This window comes from Perca flavescens, chromosome 7 (assembly GCF_004354835.1).
Source record: "Perca flavescens isolate YP-PL-M2 chromosome 7, PFLA_1.0, whole genome shotgun sequence".
NCBI classification, from domain to species: domain Eukaryota; kingdom Metazoa; phylum Chordata; class Actinopteri; order Perciformes; family Percidae; genus Perca; species Perca flavescens.
In genome coordinates, this window is record NC_041337.1 from 24,558,788 (window position 1) to 24,578,828 (window position 20,041).

General features: G+C 40.6%; 1 protein-coding gene across 2 annotated transcripts; it reads right to left on the reverse strand.

The window, feature by feature from the left end:
• Positions 1-2,218: 2,218 nt before the first annotated feature.
• Positions 2,219-20,006, reverse strand: LOC114559058 (transketolase). 2 transcript variants are annotated; one of them, XM_028583469.1, is made up of 15 exons: positions 19,927-20,006; positions 18,798-18,904; positions 16,831-16,948; positions 16,270-16,383; positions 15,055-15,152; positions 11,873-12,064; positions 11,378-11,496; positions 9,741-9,937; positions 9,375-9,539; positions 7,787-7,943; positions 6,345-6,475; positions 6,070-6,153; positions 5,675-5,768; positions 5,436-5,558; positions 2,219-2,593 (listed from the first exon to the last, which is right to left on the reverse strand). In XM_028583469.1, exons 2-15 carry the CDS (start codon positions 18,902-18,904, stop codon positions 2,406-2,408), a joined length of 1,887 nt encoding a protein of 628 aa, XP_028439270.1. In that variant the 5' UTR covers positions 19,927-20,006; the 3' UTR covers positions 2,219-2,405. The 2 variants fall into 2 exon arrangements, with proteins under 2 accessions (XP_028439270.1, XP_028439271.1); XM_028583470.1 differs by lacking the exons at positions 18,798-18,904; positions 19,927-20,006 and adding an exon at positions 17,473-17,507.
• Between the last annotated feature and the right edge of the window lie 35 nt (positions 20,007-20,041).

Here is a 20,041-nt window from a genome sequence, read left to right on the forward strand (position 1 = left end):
GCGACCGGAAATCGTACTGCTGAATCAGCATTCACACAATAAAAACTTATCAGTTACTTGGTTAAAAAAAAAACGACTGGATTTATGAGAGCATTAAAATAAATCACAGTGTTCATGCCAAAGTTGAGCTTGTTTTTCTTTCGTTCTTGGAACCTTACTGTTCAACCCAATATCATCTGTAGGCAAAACAGCAATTACAGTAAATAGGAAAAATGACAGGTAGTGTCATTTTCAAATCCTGTTTTATAATTCTAATGTCAATTTTCTAAATTGCAAACAGTTAAAATGCCACACAGTATATCACACACATTTCTTGCTCACACACACACGTTCACATGCTGCAGTCCGGGTGACTCTTTCAATAGGCTTTTCAATTATTAACACACATTAAATATGCACATGGTGGATGTGGGCTTGATCCTAGACTTCAACCAGCCACAAGGGCACTTTAATCCAAAACTAAGAAACAGACTGCATAAGGTGATGCAGAGACCTATACAGAACTGTACATAATTTCATAAGAGGGCATTAAAGCCTAAAAGACCCACGAGTCATTTTCTGCTGTGACTGTCCCTAAAGATTGGACAGAGAAGGTTAGAAAAGTCTTCAGGATTGCTACTCCTGAATGGATATCCTGCATCATATTTAAGGTACTAAATATTTATATACTTAGTTTGAAGCAATTATATTTATATTTTAGAGTTTGCCAATAATGGTGAAGGATCTGGAGTAATGTCTGTGTAGTGCCTCAACCTCTCAAAGCCAAAGCCATTATTTCATCTTCATTCGGTCAATCACTTGTCAATTAAGGGTCAGATATTGGTGGACAGATATCTCATCTCTGGTTGAAACCGCATGTTTAGGCAGGACATGACATAGAGTGAGTACTTAAAGAGACACTGTACCTTTTGAAATAACAAATGACACATTATCACAAATGGAAAGTTGAATTTATAAACAATAAAACAGACTTTTGCTCATTTCAGTATGCTCACAGGTTTCACAGCTACAGCCAGTGGCAGGGCATTATAGCTTCTGTTACAGAACATTGCATAGATATTACTGCATAAAAGACCATACTGAGCAGTTTGCTGAAATCAGGACTTTTTTAGTATTTGTGCTAAACAAAATTGAGAACCACTTGTTGAAAAACAGATCATAGTGTGACTAGGGGCCAAAAACTCTGCAGGGAACCATTAAGTGTTCCAAATAAAAAAAATGTCTTGCACATAATCTTAAACTATATAAAAAAACAGGTGTTACTAATAACATTAATAATGGCTCTGTTCAAATCAAATGTCCCTGTAAGTCATGACAGTGAGTCAGCATGTACAGGACCCTGACACTGAAGCAGCCAAATGGAATTCAGCCATCATTAATTTTATTATTTAAACCTGTGCTTTTCCTGCTGTGACCAAGTCCAACCAGCATCTGGCACTAGGCATCTTCAATTGGTGTATACCTATTAAAGATGGAAATATTCTGGTATTCTTGTGAATATGCAAGTAAAAAAACAGAATTAGTTTTTGGGTGTACAGATGTCCAACTGTTGTCATCACTAGAGCTACGCTGCTTGACTAAACATGAAGATTCTTTATCAAAAGTTTCAGCCATGGGCTACAGAAGCAAAATGGGCTACAGAAGCAATATTACTTCGTGAGAAATAATGGATGTGGTTTAGGCAGTATATTTTCCTTGAAAAAATTGAAATTGGATGATGTAAGAATAAAGAAAATGCACAATGTTTCTTTCACTGCAACCACAATCTACAAGAAAGACTTCCGACACAAGTGTTGTGAAGAAACCATCCCTTTATTGATGTGAAGCAGTCCCAGCCAAGTCAGGGTCAAAAGGGTTAAAAACAGTCAGTGCTCAAACAGACCAAACCAGAGTTTCTCCACACCCTGCTGGATCTAGTGGGGTGGGATTTACAGAGTCGTACTGGGTGCAGACGTACGGAACGCCGCGCGCTGAAGTAGTGAGAGGGGTTCCACAGAAAATATAAAAAGACTTCACTTTACTCCAAACCACGTTCACTGCTTTTACTGAAACACTACAGCAGTACCAGAACTTTCTCTGGGAGGTAGGAAGGGCTTAGAGGGTTGAGGTGTGGATGTGTGTGTGAAGGGAAGTGTTTACACAAACTAATGGGGTAAAAATCTGGGGGTTGGGGGGGGTCAAAACCACATCGACGACAGTTAGAGAAAAACCATGTTATCTTTTTTTTTTTTTTCTTTTCCCAAACGAATGCTTTTTGTTTAATGAGAAGGAGAGCATGAGTGGGATAGAAGGGCTTCCCCTCCTTCTGTGTTGGTTTATTTGTTTGTTGTCTCCATGGTGATCGCCAGTGAACCACGGAGTCCTTTACCATATAGTTGCCGCTGGCTGCCACTGCTGCAGCGTTCTTACTTGGCGTTGGCGGAGCTGCTGAGCACCTTGCGGACCGCCTGGGTGATGGCGTCGCGGTCGATGCCAAAGATACGGATCAGCTCCTGGGGCTTGCCGCTGCGTGGCACCTGGGAAACCGCCAGGCGGTGGACGGTGAAGCCGGTCTCGTTTATTACTGCCGAGCACACTGCCTCACCTAGACCACCTGAGGAATCACATACAGCAGTCAGCACTACTGATTAAAGGGCCAGTTCACCCAAATCACACACAGACAAAACATTTATTTATTTGTGTTCTAGAATCTCTCCTAATATTCAGATTAAAGTCTCTCATTTGTTCTTTAATCTTCCTTCTTTTGATTTCCGCCATTGTCAACTGTCATCTTGAATCTCACGAGCTTCACGGGCGATTGAGCTTTGCAGCGATGTGATGTAGACTGACAGGACGAACAACACCCTCCTTTGTCTTGCTCACTCGTCCTCTGTCTCACTTTCACCCCCTTAAGTCTCTCCTCCCCTATCACTTTTTTTTTTTTTTTTTTACTTTTCACTCCAAACTGTCATTCAAACATTTCTGATTGAGTAAACATGAAAGCTGAGGAATGAGAAAAAGAGAAAGGCATTACATGTTCTTCACCACTACATTTTTTCACAGCCCTTTGTTGATGTGCTAGCTGGCACTGGTGTTTGAGAGAGCGACAGAGAAAGGGACATCCCAACCTTATTTCATCTGCAAATTCTATCTATGCTTTGAGTTTTTCGTGTGTTATTATGTTGGATTGTTCCTAAAATGCCTACATGCATATGGCAATTTCTCAGTTTTTTGTGTGCGCTGTTGGAAATCCAACACACAGCTGGTGAAAACATAAAAAGTGCAAAAGGTGGTGTGATGGCTCTGGAGAAAGTTTGGAAAAGATAAATTACTCGGAATAACACGTCTTGTAACAACGTTACAACCATGTTGTTACAATCTGTACTATTTCTAAAACATTTCACTGTGAACATTACAGTAGTATAGAATGTAGTATGTAGTAGTATGCATTATTTATGGGTGGCTAAAGTCATGCATCATTTGGGTTAGCTTTGTGCTAGCTTTTACTGGTGAATATAATTTCTCATAGAGGGCTTGTTTTACAGTTTTTCTAAAAAGCTAAAAAATAAATAAATAAAAAAATACACTGGTTTTCTGTTCATATTCTCATATAATCAGGTACCTACTACTGATAGTAAAACCATCATTCATCAGACTCTTCCGAAAGACTGATGAAAGAAATCCTCTTTACATTATCTGACCAAGGAAAGTGAACAAGTTACCACGGGACCTCAGCTTCTACTTCCTTCATTCGATTTTTTCCAACATTGAATGAAATAAAACAAAAAAATCTGCACCACACTGAACTGAGACAATGTGGAACATACAGTATGTGTGCAATAAGTATATGTATGGGTATGGGCGGGATATGAGATTACACGTGTATTTCTACTTCTCTCATATTTTTAAAATGCCAGTTATCTTATTTAAATCTTACTTTTATATTATTTATAAATGCATTCTTTTAGCTGCTGATGGGTTCTTTTGTCTGTTTTTATGGTGGTCCAATGCAATGTAATTCCATTCTACACTGCACTTCCTGAAGTGTTTTTTGGAATGACAATAAAAATAATCTTTAATCTGTTGAGAGGGATATTGCCCTCTGCACGCCATTTACCCATCTGTACACTACATCCCTCTGTTCCCTGGATACCACTTGGTTTTCACACTACCAAGTGCCAACACACGCATACACCAAATATGTTATGCTCTTGGACAGCCTTTTATATGTGCAGCTTCCACACACATGGACATATTACCACTCTTGCAAACATATTACATCTTCACTTGCATGTGGTCAACCACTCACATAAATCCAATTAAAAGTGTGTGTGTGTGTGTGTGTGTGTGTGTGTGTGTGTGTGTGTGTGTGTGTGTGTGTGTGACACCAAACAACGGTGTCATCTCCCTTTTTTTGTTTTTGCTCTATCATGTCAAACAGACAGATGTAATCTCAACGGGCAATTAAACTAGCTACATGTAGGACAAAAGAAAAAAAAAAAAAAACACAAAAACATAATTCTGGACACTCGTTTTTGTCATGCTGGTACTGTATGTAGGTCAGCGAGAGCCCAAAGCCAGAGCTGAAATTAAGAAACCCTGACAGGCTCTCCCAGCTCCTCCCCCTTCCCCCTCCCCCTACTCTTTCCCATTATCTACTATACTGTTTTGATCCATTTCACCTTTTCTATATCTTCAATCTGTCTCTTCATACCCACAACTTTCACCCCAATTCTTTGCCACTTACAGCATCCCTAAACCTCTGTCCTCTTCCTCCTCATGCTGCTCTTCCCTCTCCTCCCTTTCTCAGACTCCAGCTTCCTTAGGGCTTCTCTATCTTCAGACAGACCTTTGTCCTTTGCTGCTCCAGGCATTTTTATTCATGACCACAAACACGCAGCTGCATAACAATCCTTATGCCTGCTAGTTAAAGCTGTTGTGCCAATGCTAGGGACCCCATGCAAATGGGACTGTCCTGATTCTAATTGGACATGATTCAGTAGATTTATGCAATAGAGTGGCACTTTAAATTGCTCTATATTATTTGAACCTGTCGAAAAGTATAATGTTTAACATATTATAAAATGTTAGTGTATGTGACATCATGCAGCAACATTCTGTGTCCAGAAATTGAAATTCTTGGAAATTGAGATTACTTTGTGACCAATGTGTTTCTGGCAATAGTATATCTGTCAATAGGACAATATAAATCAAACCAATATCAAATCATAATTCCAGGACTATACCACAGGAAACAAATGTAATTATCACCAATATGGCTTCCCTGTGGTTTAAAAATCATTTGAAGTTTTAATTTGTAAAGGTTTAATTTGATCTATTAATTAAGTCTGTAGTGGAAAGGGGAGGCTATGTGACACAGGTCAGAGTTGAATCCTGGGGGATGTAGGCTGACACATTTTGTTTTGTTTTTTGAACGGCCATTTGCGACCCTTCACCTTCATAGTAGTGGTCCTCCACTGTGATGATGCGTCCTCTGGTGGCCCTGGCGTTGTCGATGATGGTCTTGGAGTCCAGGGGTTTGATGGTGAACGGGTCAATCACGCGGATGTTAATTCTTTCTGAGGGAGAAGAGAGGAATGTGGAGGATGCACCTCAGTCCAACTGATGTAAAGACTGTATACTTTCATGCTGACATGGGCTGGTTTCTTTTGTTTAGTCTTTTTCTTTTTTATACCTTTCTTCAGCTGTTCAGCAGCAGCCAGAGCCTCGTGGAGGGTCACTCCTGCTCCAATCACAGTCACATGGTCGTCATTGGTTTTAAACACGACCTGAGTGGGAAGGGAAGAGATATTTGTATGTGGACTACATATGGAAACGAGCACACAGTCTAGTCAGAAGACTTTGTAAAGGGAAGGCATTTTGGATAATTAGCGAGACAAGGACACTATTATAAACTCACCGAAACTATACAAAACACAGCAAGACAAGACACCGACACACATTCGACCAACTGACAGTAGAAATGACGTAATAGTCGCAGCAGAGCATGCACCGAGAATTAGTCATTTGTGATAATGAGTCCAAAGAGCATGAAATAGTTTGAAGAATATATAAAACACTGCTACAAACCTTAGCCTGACCAACATGGAAGTCCTCATTGCAGTTGTAAATTATGTTGTTCTCTGGGCGGCTCGTTCGGATGAAACACAAACCCTGAAACAAACAAGAAACAATCTACATGGCTCCATACTTTTTAAAACACAAAACAAACCTGTGGAAGATTGAATCCCACACATCTGAATATGATGGAGCTTTTACACTGCTCTAAACCTTTAGATTTATTTCTTTTAAGGATGTCAATTTTCAACTCTTTTTCATTTCTTATTGCAGGTGACTATGGGTACCTTTGTGTTGGCGGCGAGCTCCACAGCTTTCTCAGTGGAGACACCGTCACTAGGGTAGAAGACGGTTGCCGTGGGAATGGCTCTAAACATGGCCAGATCCTCCAGACCCATCTGAGAGGGCCCATCCTCACCTAAATGTACACAAATATCCGGACAAAAACAGACAAAAGTCAGGTACAGTAAGACTCACATGTTTATTAATGTAGACTGGAAGATAAATTCTGGTAGACTGGCATGCATACAGTCTGGAAAGGTGCACATGCAATGTACCTGAAGAGGTGGAGGAGAAGGAGAAAGAGGAGAAGGAAGAGGTGAAAGAGGATCAGGCCGCTCTGTCATCACCTCCATGACACAGAGACAGTGAGAGGGAGGAGGTGAGGAGGAAGAGTGCTGATACCAGGAGAGGAAGATGGACAACAGAGGAGGTGAGAAGTTGGGGGAGGGGGGGTTTAGGATCAGGAAAATTAAAACAGACATAGTGAGGAGCAGTTCAACCCACTGCAGTGAATTTAAAGCAGCAACAAGATCTGATGAAACAATAAATAATTAAATATCTTCTGCAGGTACAGATCAGCTTAGGTTGATTTTCATTTGACATGCATTGTGCACATATTGGACTTTTTCTTTGACCAAGCTACTCATTTGAAAAGTATTATCAGTTTGACTTTATATCCTTCAGTGCAGGAGTCTTCAACGTTTTTTAAACCAAGGATCCCTTAACTGAGAGAGACGGAGCAGGGACCCCCCTACTACATATATTGTATAAAATGAAGTTGCATATTAAACTGGGCCTACAATTACATGTAGGGCGACTTAAAGCCTTTATACAATACTTTTTTTGCATAGAAAACTAAGCTATAGAATTATAATTTTGAATGTTAAACATACATACATCTTAGTGACTACCGTTCCTATAGGCCAATACGCCTATCATAAGTGGGGATTTATATTTGCTATTATTTGTTAGATTGATTTTAAGCCATTTAAATTTTTGAAAAAAACTTTCAAAAATTAACAATAATTTGGAGGCCCCCCTGCATTGACTCTGAGGACCCCCTAGGGGTCTCAGACCCCCTGTTGAAGATCTCTGCTTCAGTGGGCTGAATCACTCCAAAAGCAGAATTGTGTCAAACTGGATTGAAGAAAAGGGAGTAGTGAGAGGAAAGGCGGGTCACAGTGAATGTCATAAAGATCAAACAAGATCACTCGAATAATGATAAATCCTTAAAAGCACAGCTTGCCGACAAATGTTATACGCTAGCAAAACGTTCACTAGTCTAAGATGTAATCATAATGTCATGTTTGTCTTCCTTCTCTCATCTGAATGCCATTATACAATCCTCCTAATCCTACAAAGCCACAATGATACAATGTTGAGTGGGGAAAAAAAAGTCAGTAAAAGATCTTTAAAATGAACTGCTGAAAAGTCACAGGTCACTGACCAATAGAGACACCACAGTGGGAGCCGCAGAGGTTGATGTTGCTCTCAGAGATGCTGGCCATGCGGAGCTGGTCAAAGGCCCGGCTGAAGAACGTGGCGAAGGTGCTGGCAAACACCACGTTACGGTCGCGCACGGCACAACCTATGGCCACGCTCACCTGCAAGAGAGGACAGAGAGATAGAATGGAGGGAAAAGGAGGTACAAAACATTTTGTACAGACATTCATAATCCCAAGAGGATAAATCCTGTTTACTTTGGAGATCCTCTAACACTTCCTGCAACACCACCATTAAATTGTATTTTGGTTTTTAGTGAAATGTCTAAAAATCTTGTCACAACTTCAGCAACACTTGTAGTATAAAGAACAACTTTACTGTGAGTGTTTCGACTTGTGGCCAATTGTTCTCACAAGTGTTGCAAATCACATCACCATCAGCTTCAACTGTACTTTGTGTTTAGTGGTAATTACTTACTTACATTACAGTATTTTTTTGCACTATGGCCACCTTACTTTACTTAAATACTTTTTATATAATGCCACTTTACATTCATTCAGTGTTTTTTGCACATTGTCTGGTGTTTGCTGGTTTGTTTTTATTGTGGAAAAACTGCTGCTGTAATAAGTGAATTTCCCCATTGTGGGATGAATAAAGTATTATCTAATCTAATCTAATTAGCAAATGTTTGTATGCTAACACGCTAACTAATTAAGAATATGGTAAACATTAAACATGCTTCGCATCGGCCTGTCAGCATGCTGATGTTGCCATTGAGGTCAAAGTACAGTCTTAGGAGAGCCTTGGTGGCTGAGTGGTTACAGAGCACAGCATGTCATACCCCCCAAAAAATTCTGTCTTACAGAGACGCTAGTAATCTAATAAAACTGATTACTATAAGCCATCAAAAACAATTTTACATTCAGTACATGCACAAATTATTTACAAATTTATGAGGTTAAAACCAACCAACTCTTGAAATGTCAAGAAGAATCATGACAAATAGAAATATGAACATTTTAATTGAGAATGCAAAAATTCATCACTCAAACAATCCCTATTGCAGCATGAAAAGAACATTCGTAGACCACACTTTCATCTATAACTGTAAGTAATGTAGCAGCACACAGTTAGCCTTACTGTTATTAAAAGGCTCTGAAAAACTCAAAGAGCACAATGACACTTATGTTTCATGGTTAATCATGACGATGCACATTTTTAACTAATCCCGACAGACAATGACACCCTGTGATTGGCCTATTGTTGCTGTGTGGAAGGACCCTTCAAGTATTCATAATTATGCTGATTTTAATAAAACTAGAATATGTAGGTGGTTATGCTAATGCTACTCAAGGGATGACGTGAGAGCAACACCACTTCAAATAAATTGTGACATAGCGGAAGGTAAACATATTAGAAAAAGTGATATTTATTTTAATACTTACAACATAAAATGAACCTGATATGACATAGAGTATATTGCCATAATGTCAGAACCAAATGCCCTTATTTTATTAATTATATGGAAGTTTTAACAGCCTGTATGATCCAAAATGTCTCCAGCCATCTAACTGAAGAGGTCTCTTTCTTACCATGTTCTGCTCTGCGATGTAGCACTCCACGTAGCGATTAGGGTGTTCGTTCTTAAAGAGCTCAGAGAAGGTGGAGTTTTTGGTGTCCCCATCTAGAGCCACCACTTGGTCGTTGTAACGGCCCAGCTTGGCCAGAGCCATGCCATACGCCTTCCTCGTAGCAATCTGGTTACACAGGGACAAACAGACAACCAATCAGTAGTAGATACTCCAGCTTGGCCGAAGCTTTGTTGTATTCCATCTGAAAAGTTGTGCCATTAAATCACATTTATTCGTTTAGGCCAATTTAACACAATTTAATTGCCATATGATGGGTTTTTAAGGTTATTCAAGACATCTGAGCTTGTCTGCCACCACTGATCATACCTTGTCTCCAGTTTTGTAGCTGGGTGCACTTGGCATGCGGATGTTGCGGAGGCTGACAGGTGATGCATCCTCAGTGGGCGGAGCAGGGTACAGGCGCTTGTTGCAGCTGATGATGCGGCTCTGCATCTCCTTGATCACGCTGTCGGCCATGTCTTTGGGCAGGGGTTTCCCGTGCCAGCCCATCTTATCCTCAGCCGCTGAAAGACACACAAACGCAACTGAGGACTAGAACAAACGAGTACATCTGTTACTGTACAGTATAAGACATGACAATAACAACATATTACAGCTAGGAGGTAGCAAAAACAACCTTTTTATTAATAAAATAAGAATGGTGACAAACCGAAAAATGTACTGCTTACGTGGTCAAAGTTGCTTCATATATGCGGTCAAATTTTCACAAGTCCACGAGTTAAAAGTGGCAGATATAGTAGAGCTTAACTGATAAAGCATAATCCAGTGAGGATTAAAAAGCTCATAATTGGACTTTCAGAGATGACCTGTATTGGCTTTTGGTATTAAGGAAGTTAAGATTATTTTTTGGGGTATTTTTAGGCCTTTATTTTCACAGGACAGATGAAGACATGAAAGGGGAGAGAGAGGGGAAATGACATGCAGCAATGGGCAGCAGGTCGGAGTCAAACCCGCGGCAGCTGCGTCGAGGAGTAAAACTCCATATATGTGCTCTACCAACCGAGCCAACCTGGCCACGTTTAGATAAATATTTTACGCACCTGAAAATATAAAATACATATACTCTATAAACTAAATTCCTCCTGATATCCTTTATACGTATCACCTTCACATTTATGCATGTGCATAAAATAAACCATGGCCAGCTGTCACACTCATAACAATCGTTCACTTCAGTGGGTTCCAACAGGCTACTTTGAAGATCAAAATGTTAGAAATGGTGAGTGTTGTTATAGACCTGTGGCCTCTTCATTCTGACAAAAATCGTATGTATACAAAGACGTACTCCTCTCTTAGACACACACATGTTGCTGTTATAACAACTGTCTTTTTTACCTCTCTCTCTCTCTCCATACACACATGGTCACACACACTGCCCCTTACCGTTATCACAACACAAGCACAATGGGCTGTTGCTGTGAGTGTATCCTACACATTCTGAGGGATTACTGAGCTGCAGCAGCTAAAACACTGAAGCGCTGCCTGGATTACAGCGAGTTAGGGCCACTCTGCACTGGCGGCGGGTATCCAGGCAGCTAAAAAAAACTTCTGACAGAAATATTATTCCCAGTGAGTTGCTACCGTTTTACCTAGTCATCATTTAGAAACAGTTTTTGGAACAGGTTAGTGATAAACGCCAAATGTCATGATTACGAAATACGGTGTTTGTTATGATTATTCTGATTTGTTCTGCTTGAAATATGTTAGGTCATTGAGAGATTGATGTCCATATTTGAAAGAGAGACATCTAGGCACAAAAAGTAGTTAACTGCTCCACACACTATTTAGGAATCATTAAGTCTTTTTTTTTTTTTTTTTTTAAATCAAAAAAAAGGACACACATGTGAGAACTTTACTTAAACTCTACACATTACAGGATAAAACCACACTGATATTTGAATTCACATACAGTGGATCACTGCGTGTGTTCCTGATTATTGTACCTGGGATGCCCTTGCCCTTGATAGTCTTAGCGATGATGGCAAGTGGCTGGTGGCGGGGCTGACTCAGCACCTTACACAGCTCCTCCACACTGTGGCCATCCACAATGATGGCATGCCAGCTTGGAAAACAGAGGACATCAAACTTTAAATGCAGTCCTACAGGTGCGTTTTTTTTATGAATGAATATAACTCTGGGTACAGTTTTCTTTATGGAATAATCCTACTGGAATTCCTGCAGGCCCCTAAAATCAGTACCACCTTTCAGCATGCTAGCATTTTAGCTCATATCAGTGCTCTGCAAGGGTTGGATAGAGAGATGACATGCAGCAGGCCAGTTTTGACACCAACCCATGTATTGATTATCAAAGTCAAAAATTGTCCTTGTGTGTCATTTTGGCACTGAAGGACACACATTCGCCTCACACTTAAGAGATTCAGATGCACAAATACCCACCCTCCTGTGCACACCCTCGCCCTCTGACTCCCCCTGCTCACCCAAAGGCCTCACAGCGTCGCTGGTACTTCTCTACATGGTGCTGGAGTGGAGCCGGGTCGCTCTGACCCAGGCGGTTGATGTCCAAAATGGCCACCAGGTTGTCTAGTTGGTAGTATGAGGCGAAGGCCATGGCCTCCCACACCGAGCCCTCGGACAGCTCTCCATCACCTAGCAGGCAGAACACCTGATAGCTACAAACAAAGAGAGATTTTGACAAAATGCTGCGCTTATTAAGACAGACTAAGAGAGAAGAAAGAGATTAATTTTCCATATCAGCTCCGTTATCCCTCTTGGCACATTCTCCCATCTACTGATTAATCCTATAGGGCTCAATGTGACAGCTGATCCTCACACCTAAACACACACAAAGATCAAACAGTCACACAAACACACACTCTTTCCCCCCCCGCTGAGCTCTGATCATCCTCACTAGTTGCTCCTGTGGCGTAATGACTCCTGACAGCTTTCCAGTCAAACAGACACATTCTCAATAAAGCTGGAAGAAAGGCTGAGACACGCCGCATTACTCCACGCATTCCAACCCCAAGAAAACACACGGCACAGAAAGAAAAGAGAGGAAGGGAGGAATGCCACAGAGGTGGAGATGGAGAGAGGGAGAGAAAAGAAGTAGAGATTTGTGGCTGGAGGTGGAAACATTAATAACCAGATAGATAGACCAATAGTCTGATCTCTTAAAGTCGGTTTCTGAAATGTGTCCGCTGAAACTATCCGTATTGAAATATACAGATGCTTTGAACTAAATCTGTGTCCATTATTCCAGGGCTCTAAAATATAGTTTATATACTTTATATATACACAGTACAATGCTGTAAACTAAGAAGGCTTTCAAAAATGGAAGTGTTAATAGTTTATTTTCATCAATTAACAAAATGCAGTGAATGAACAGAAGAGAAATTTAAATCAAATCAATATTTGATGTGACCACCCCTTTGTTGAAATAAAATGACACATAAGTCATCTTTTAGATATTTTTGAAATTTTTAAAATCTTTAATTAACTGAGAAAATTCAGGATCATTGCGAATGCAGCTAACAATGTATTGGTCTAAAGGAACAGGATCAAAAAGGTAAGGTTCCTCTAAGTTTGGATTCAAGGAATCTTTAGCTACTTCAGTTCACTTTACCTTTTCTGGGGATAAAAGCATATCACAAGAGACTTTGAAAAATGACAAAGTTCAGGTCATCTTCAGGTTTGTATAGAAACTAAAATGTCAATCTTTGTCACATTTTTATTAAAATATAGAATGCTTGCCCTTAAGGTATTTGTTGCATTCCTTTTTTCCCTCAAATATATGCACATGTATGATAAAGATCTAATGTTTAATCCACTGTGTGAAGTTGGCTTAGTCTTCATTCTTTTCAATTCTGAGGTTTTCAAATTTGTAAGTATCAGTGGTAAAAGTTGCCGGTTCTGTCAAAGGTGAAACCAATATGGTACAAGATCAAGAAGTTTGAAGGGTATCCTGCACAACTACAGCAGGTTGAGCCAGTGCGTGAGTGCGTGAGTGTGTGTGCTTGTCTTTTATCTAGTCTTTGCAAGGTGAGAATAACAAATCAAGACAAGGTGATACCTCTCCCAAACCCATCCAACTGGCACACACGCACGCACGCACGCCAACACACAACCAACGTAGAAGAAACTTCCAGCCAATACACTCGGTGATGAATTGCATTATCTCCTGGGTTTGGAGCAAAGCATGAACGAGCATCAGGAGGAACACTGCATTAGTTTGATCCAATAATCTCATAGTCACACATTTACAACTACAAAGTATTGAACCTGAGTCACATCAAGCATGAAGCCACGAACAGTGTCAGTTATGTAGTTTCTGCTGATAAGTGAATTTGACAGGTTCATTCATGTATCGTATTCTAATAAACCACACCCTAAGAGTTGTTTGCTTGTTGATTCATTTTCTTCTACAGTGTGACCAGAAATAATATAAAAGGTGACATATTCCTGCTGCACCACTCAGCAGTGTAGGTTGTGTGTATGCTTCTAGGATGGTTGATATAGTTGCCATTCAGCAGTTTTTGTTTCAGATTATGTTAGGAGACCAGTAATGCAGCCTTAAAGCCTAAAGTGAGTGCTGAGCCATGTTGCAGTGAGTTAGCTTGACAAGCTGGGCAACGCATACGCCCTTTTGCATGCATGCACAACTACACACTGTGTCCACAATCACATGTACGATGTATAAATATAATCTACCTTGAATACATATATGCCACAGAAGCACAGTACTGGATTTTGCCATTTTTTGGCGAGAGGATGGGTGAGGCCAAGAGATGAGGGAGGAGCTGTGCTCTTGCATGTGTGATTATTAGAGCAGAAACAATCGAGTGCACACAGAATGCAGAGCGAGAGATATCAAGGCTAGCCAACTCAGAGTGCAAGTACGGCATTCCCTAAACGCCTGTTTTACTGTGTCTGTTATGTGTAAAAACAAAAACAGTCCAGTCTGTCCGCAATGAAATTTGTCAAACTATGTTCCTGGAGTTCAGCTTGGACGCCTTTGTATTATATCCATTTACTATGAAAATGTGAATGGCATTTGTTCCCATCTCTCTCTCTATTGTTAGACTGTTCACCATGAGGCACGTTCTAGATCACATCAGAACAAAAGAGACACGCGAGGACTGATGTGCAACCGTGCTACGTTCAGCTGAATAGTAGATGACCACTGTGCATTGCAAGCCTGTTAATCTATTGTGACACAAGTATGTTCAAAACCATCAACAGTGAATATAAAAGATAAAAAAAAAAAAAATCAATTTAGAAAATAAAAATCTATGATTTCTTTTACCACTTGATTTCTTCCTGGAGTCGTTTCTGATCTCAGATTACTGAACAGATACCCTCATTCAATCCTGATCTGAAGGTAAAACTGATCAGAGGTCAGATCTCCTGGCTCTCTGACTGGCTGCCTAAATGTCAACCCAGACCAGGCCTGTCAGGTGGGGTTTGATCCAAAGTTGAAAGGCTGAAATGTAACATGTCAGCACGGCTCACTGCGGCGTACATTATGTCATGCATAATTTCATACCGTTTACCTTAATATGTGCAGATGCAAGCAGGGCTGCTGTGCTCCTTCATGTATGTCTTCCGCATGTTGGGAGAGTCTCTGCGTAACAATTTGTGTGTGTTTTTGTGTGTATGTTACCTGGCCTTGTCAAAGTATTTTCCAGTGTAGGCCATTCCACAGGCAGCTCCCAGCCCCTGACCCAGAGAACCAGTGGCCACATCCACAAACTGCTGCTTCTGTTAAAAAACAGACACAGCGATATACACACACCTTATACTCTACAGACTGCAGGAGAGCTCAAGTTTGCAAACACAGAAATTACAGTGGATGGATTTTTTTATATTACTTAACATGCAAGAAAGTGTGTTATGTAGCTACACTCTAGCAGTGTGTCAGTATCTGGGTTTATGTGAACAGTGACTTATTAATGTCTGCAGCAGAGGAGAAAGGAGCCGTGGACGGACCATCTCTGTCACACAAGAACATCTTTGTCACCATGTCCCTGCCTGCATACAGTTTGTCTGTTATGTGTGTTCATGTCTCTATATGAACCGAATGTGCAGCAAGTATACATGTTATGTTATAAAGTATTCATTCACAAACTTTTTGGCTTCAAGAGGTTAAACTATCCAGTATGTTAGAGGGAAAAAGGCAAAGATTACAGAAAGGCTAGACAACCAAAACCAGATTTGTGTGTGTGTTGCAGAAAGATATTTATTATTCTTTTTCACTATTGGATGGTCTTAATCCCCAGGTTGGGAACCACTGTTCAAAAGCTTTTTGCCTCTATTTTTACATGTAAGAAATATTCAAACCATTTCTTGCAGGAAAAATTAGACTATGCTAAATTGCTAAGAGAAATCTAGTGAAATGCTACCGCATATATGAACGTTGTAGTATGACTACATCCAGTGACGTACTGTATTTCCTTGGTCATGTCATATCTATATTTTAAGATTCTTAGAGTCAAAAGGTTTGCCAAAAGCCCAAATAAGTTCCAGCAAGCAGAGTATGACAGACGACTACATGCAGGAGAAGGCCAGACGCAAAGTTAAACTTAACTTGCAATATGATCTTTGAGTTGTTAAAATATATCAGGAAACAGCTTAGGGAACTGTTTTGAAGTCAAATCAGAAAGATTCTGATGTGTTAGTGGGTGGAGAGCCGGCTATGAGTGTAATTGGCTTTCACAACATCCATTTACCATCTAAATACCAGTAAAATATCCCGAATTAACACACAGGATGGTTGTGTAAGGGTTTTAATGTATTCCTAATGCATATACTGTATGTGTAAGTTGGAATAAATGACTTTCAGCCCCAGAACTTCCTGCAGGTCTGAACGTCACCTCACCGGCACAGGGTGTCCCTCCAGGATGGAGTCGACCTTGCGGAGGTTGAGGAGCTCATTCTCCTTCAGGTAACCCGTCTCCGCCCACACGGCGTACAGCACGGGGGCCGCATGGCCCTGAGGAGGCAGAGGTGAAAGGTTAAGAGTGTAAAATCACATACTGTATACCTGATTTGCCTGTGCTGGAGATAGAACTGTTATCTTATAAATGTAAGGGAGCTATCCTGTTTTTACATCTTTAATTTACATTTTTCCTCCGCACCATGAGTTTCCTGCTAAATGAATTGTGAGAGAACAAAGAATAAAATTTCATTCTAAAGTGTGTGCGCGTCAAATTAGACATGACAATTAGCAAAGTCTGGAATTTGCCACTGGCACCTTACAGATATCAAACAATATAATAACTAAATATGCATTTAAATGTCTAAACATGCACAAGTTTTTCCAATATGCGTCACTTCATAATTAGTAAATCAGTTGTGTTAGATGCTCCTATGGGTGTTGTCTCTGTGCATGCATCAGAAGAACACCTGCCACCCATACATTTATGTGGGTGTGTGTTACCTTGGACAGGATGAAGCGGTCGTTGTTGGGGTTACGGGGGTCTTCAGGTCGGTACTTCATGGTATGAAAGAACAGCACAGACATGATCTCTGCCACGCTGCAACATGATGTGGGATGACTGCAACAAAATGATGGCAAGAGAAGAAATAAACAGCAATCAAATTAAAAACTTAATGTGCCTCCTGATTCCTCAGTTTAAATCTATAAGCATGATCAGAGCATACTGTCCACACACAGATACAGAAAAGGGAGGAAAAAAAGGCAAAGACAAAGTGGCAATCAGAAGTGGAGTTTGACTCTTTGTCAACTTGGATGCCTGGGTTAATTCATGCCAGACCAACTGTAGTCAGAGTTATGTAAGACAGACAGTACACTAATGAGACTGACTTTATCAGTCTCAGTAAGTACATAATACAGTATATCTCACTCTCAAACACACACAATAAGTGTAAATGCCCCCCCCCCACACACACACACACACTCTCCCTCATACATGCACAGACATACAGCACAAAGGCATAATTCAATGTGTAGTCCCAAACTGTTAAAGTCAAGACAATTTAACACAAAATAGGTTAGGATGACATTTTATGTCTTAAATGTTTTTAATCTCTTTATTTTCAAACCACATGCCAATAATACCTCACTCAGGCCTCCTCCATAATGGCATTTCCCTTACTCTCCTGAAATGGAAAATGTGATCAAATAATCATAAATGAGCAAAAGCAGAAACCAGGTGGAGATGAATAAGCATGACCCTATAGGATGAAGGATGCTCTTTGTGAGGTGAGTGAACGATGCTATATCTATGGTTGCAATGCAAACACTTACAGTGATAAAAGAATGGGATTATTAAACAAGGCTAGTCTACAGTTTATTTTGTGCATGTTTCAGTTATCAAACTGGAATTTTTTTTCCTTCACATATGTCGAGTGATTTTGAATCAGTAGCTTCCTTATAGATCTCAGGCACCAATAATCAATCACTGGAAGAAAAATCGGAATAAATCGCCATATGCCAAGGGAAGCAAAACAAAAGGCGATATATAACACACTGTAGAGTCATAGTTTGTCTGGGAAAGTCAGCTTTGGGTGTTGAAAAAGGCACGGCGAAATTAGTTTCACGTATCCTACAATACATTTTTATTTTAATCTGTTATTTTCTATCACTCTAGCTTTGCCGCTTGGTTGTCAATTCCGTTTTTATTTGGAAATTTCTCAGCGGGCGTATTTTCCTATTTAATTATAGCTACTTAACATTTCTGTGACAAGCTGCACCTGCGCACGTACGGACGCAGACGCTGCGGAAGAAGCGCGTCCTGCGATCTAGTCTCTTCTCCTCCTATGTTGCATAACCGATCACAGAGTAGGCTATGCAAAGGGTTAAGGGAGACCGCGCAACACCGGTGCACATGCTGCAATTTAAGTGCCGAATCTCCAAATCCGACACGATTTAATAAATATTGTATGATTTGTGCAAAACAAATAATTGAATAAGTCCCATTGTTTTCAGAAACTTAACACGTTCGCAAACTGAAATACAGATGTGAAAATGACAGATGTGAAACATTTACACCTAACACCTTTCTTGAGAAGTGCCTAAATTACGCACAACGCATGTTGGCGCAGACCGGTTTTACGCTCAGCGGAAATAAATAGGACAATCTAGTAAAGTCCGTCCGTTTTGGCACACCACACGGGACGCAAATATTGTGATATTCTGCATCTGTAGCTTTATGCTGCTGGTCCTCCTGCACGCATCTGCTGGGGACAGTCAGTCCATCGGGGAAACAGGCTTCGTGTTGAGTTTAAAAACGCGTCCTACTTTATAATTTGACCTTTAAACAGACAGGTACATTAAACAGACAGGTGCATGAATCATACAGCAACTGGCCCAGGGCAGTAACCTTGTTTTGTTGTGTCATATTTCCAGGCTATACATCTCCAGCTCTGTTTATTCTCGCTTACCCGCTGCCCGCTGCAGTTGTCGCCTTAATGGAGTTGATCCGGAGCCGGGTGGCGATGTTCCTGAGCGCCTGCACCGTCTGCTGGTCCGGTTTATGGTAGTCCTCCATCTGGCCAAAGAAGATCACACGCACACACAAGCCGGTTAAATAGAGTTAAGAGTTAAAAGTCCGCTGTCTGCTGTCCTGAGAATAAAGGCGATGAGTGTGCAGTGGACAACGGCAAGGGTTAAAAAGAGGCAGTGGTGTTGAATTTGAGAGACTGACAGGAGGGAGGGGGCGTGTTTATAAGCCTATGAATATGGCTAATCTAAGGAGCGTACAGTTACTCCAAACTGTCACGCATGAGCACGGCCAATAGGAGGAGGGCTTTGGACTGCGACCAAGGCCACACGCACACTCGCACGCTCCGGCACACTGGTCAGGGACGCTCAGGTTCAACCTCAATAGCGCCATATTATTTCTAATGACATTTTCTGGGGGAAGTTAAGACACGGACAAAAAAAATTCAGGACTGAAAACAATAATAATGCAAATAAAACAAATTCGTACAGTGTTCTGGCCATCTCAAGATTAATTCATTTCAAACAGCCGGAATTGTAAAATATTATAAAAGCAAAATAGTGTTTAGAGGTTTATATAGGAACTACAAGAACATAAATCCACACACACACTAATGGACTTTTCTTGTAGTTGTCATCATGTGATGTGAAACTAAGTAGTCATACATCTGCACCAGTATCACCAAGAAACCTCCTCTTTCAGTGCATATGGCCTTTGAACAAAGAGCAGAATTATACGGTATGCTTGAGTATTAAAAAAGATAATCGATTTTTTAAGTGGATCTAAGGATGTTTTTCAGGAGAAAAACTGATCATAAGAGGGTCTATGGTCTAATTTAAATGTATTCTGGTGTGATTTACATGAAAAAGTTTGAAGACCAAATATTAGACACATACATAGATACAGTTGAGTGTAATACAAACACTTCCCTCATTAAACAATTAAGTGTACCTGTCCCGTGAAGCTAAGGCATTTAAGAAGGAAGGGTGACCGGCAAAAGGATTCTTTTTGCATGTCACCCACCCTCCCTTCCTTTTAAAAGGAAGGATCACAAATGGCAGTAATCTTACCTTAATGACATTTCCCACTGAGGCGGACCGGATTAGTTGCAGTACAAACCGGCTACACCTGCAACATGCAAGCCATTCAGGTCAGGACTCGAGACTGACACAGCTCTTAGTAGAC

Coding starts and splice junctions, on each gene's coding strand:
- LOC114559058 (XM_028583469.1), bottom strand. CDS start 18,904: ATGGAGGACTACCATAAACCGGACCAGCAGACGGTGCAGGCGCTCAGG. Junction 12,065..15,054: donor AAATACTTTGACAAGGCCAG/GTAACATACACA, acceptor CTTTGTTTGTAG/CTATCAGGTGTTCTGCCTGC. Junction 5,769..6,069: donor TCCATGTTGGTCAGGCTAAG/GTTTGTAGCAGT, acceptor CTTCCCACTCAG/GTCGTGTTTAAAACCAATGA.